Genomic DNA, 1,112 nt, shown 5'->3' with positions numbered 1-1,112 from the left:
GAATCAATGGGAATCATTGTGCTGTTTAATTTGCATGCAGATGCATTAATATTATTCAAGCCCGCAAATTTTAAATTACATAATAAATGCATTATTTACATACCTTCTTACAACTGAACTGACCAGTAGTGATATTATCAAATAATAAACATTCATTGACTGGTTGATTGTTATTATCGTATCCACCAATCACTACTAGTGCAGGTGAGGTAGAGACACCATTGATAATAGCACTAGCATGATTACATCTCTCCTTGGTCCAGAGTCCCTCACCAGATATTGATCCTTTTTTAATACTCTCCCAATGCTAAATACATAAAACATTATATAAATGAATTTTTGTGCCGGAAAATAACTTTTGCCAATTAGCAGTGCTAGTGATTTCACATTTTGGAGAAACATTAATTTCGTTGTTAAATGCTAATAATAATGTAAAAACCATCAAAGTTTTGCTTCTTGAAGTAAAGGGCAATACAGTAGATGAACAATAAATTCAGGGTGAGGACAAAATTATTTAATTAGCTCCTAGCATCAATGGCCCAGCTGGATTAGCATTAAAGTCAGAGAGGATTTATAAGATTTTTATGACTATTTTTATGAACTACATTTGTTTTGTTTCAGTGTTAATATTAATGAAGTTTTTTATCATTGGAGATAGTGCACATGTATACTTAGTAATAACTTACTATTGTGCTATGTGTCACATTAAATATGAACACATTATTACAAGGTATAGGATCACCATCATGAGTTACTACTCCTCCAAGCATTATTCCTTTATTTCCATTTATTTTGTTGATTGTAAAAAAACTACTTGGTGGACAACACTGTCCACTGACTGATGGAACAGTGAATTGTCCTAAAAATAAAAACAATAATTATTATTATTTTAAAATGTCATTAAACACACTCTAACACATTACAAAAATTAAACTCACCATTAGATAGATTATAAAGTAACTGCTCATTAGTATAAGCACCATCATTAGATTGTTCATATTGAAACTGAGGATGTTTGACAGCTGGTGTAGGACCTAACCCTCCGACCATAAAAAGATAGTCAGTTCCATCAAATTCCACTGATAGCATTTCACCATAGACTTTCTTCATCA

The 1,112-nt window shown here is 31.6% G+C and overlaps 1 protein-coding gene across 1 annotated transcript; it reads right to left on the bottom strand.

Moving 5' to 3' along the window:
* Positions 1-65: 65 nt before the first annotated feature.
* LOC109593522 (uncharacterized) lies at positions 66-1,093 on the bottom strand. Its single transcript, XM_020008567.1, has 3 exons — positions 939-1,093; positions 687-859; positions 66-307 (listed from the first exon to the last, which is right to left on the bottom strand). The coding sequence occupies exons 1-3, from the start codon at positions 1,087-1,089 to the stop codon at positions 92-94; spliced, it is 540 nt and encodes a 179-aa protein (XP_019864126.1). The 5' UTR covers positions 1,090-1,093; the 3' UTR covers positions 66-91.
* Positions 1,094-1,112: the final 19 nt, after the last annotated feature.

This window comes from Amphimedon queenslandica, unplaced genomic scaffold (assembly GCF_000090795.2).
Source record: "Amphimedon queenslandica unplaced genomic scaffold, v1.1 AMPQUscaffold_1117_Cont26868, whole genome shotgun sequence".
Classification (NCBI taxonomy): Eukaryota; Metazoa; Porifera; class Demospongiae; order Haplosclerida; family Niphatidae; genus Amphimedon; species Amphimedon queenslandica.
The sequence above is the reverse complement of the archived record's forward strand: the minus strand, read 5'-3'. Positions and strand labels throughout refer to the sequence as shown.

Coding starts and splice junctions, on each gene's coding strand:
- LOC109593522 (XM_020008567.1), bottom strand. CDS start 1,089: ATGCTATCAGTGGAATTTGATGGAACTGACTATCTTTTTATGGTCGGA. Junction 860..938: donor ACTTTATAATCTATCTAATG/GTGAGTTTAATT, acceptor TTTTATTTTTAG/GACAATTCACTGTTCCATCA. Junction 308..686: donor ATGTGACACATAGCACAATA/GTAAGTTATTAC, acceptor TTATGTATTTAG/CATTGGGAGAGTATTAAAAA.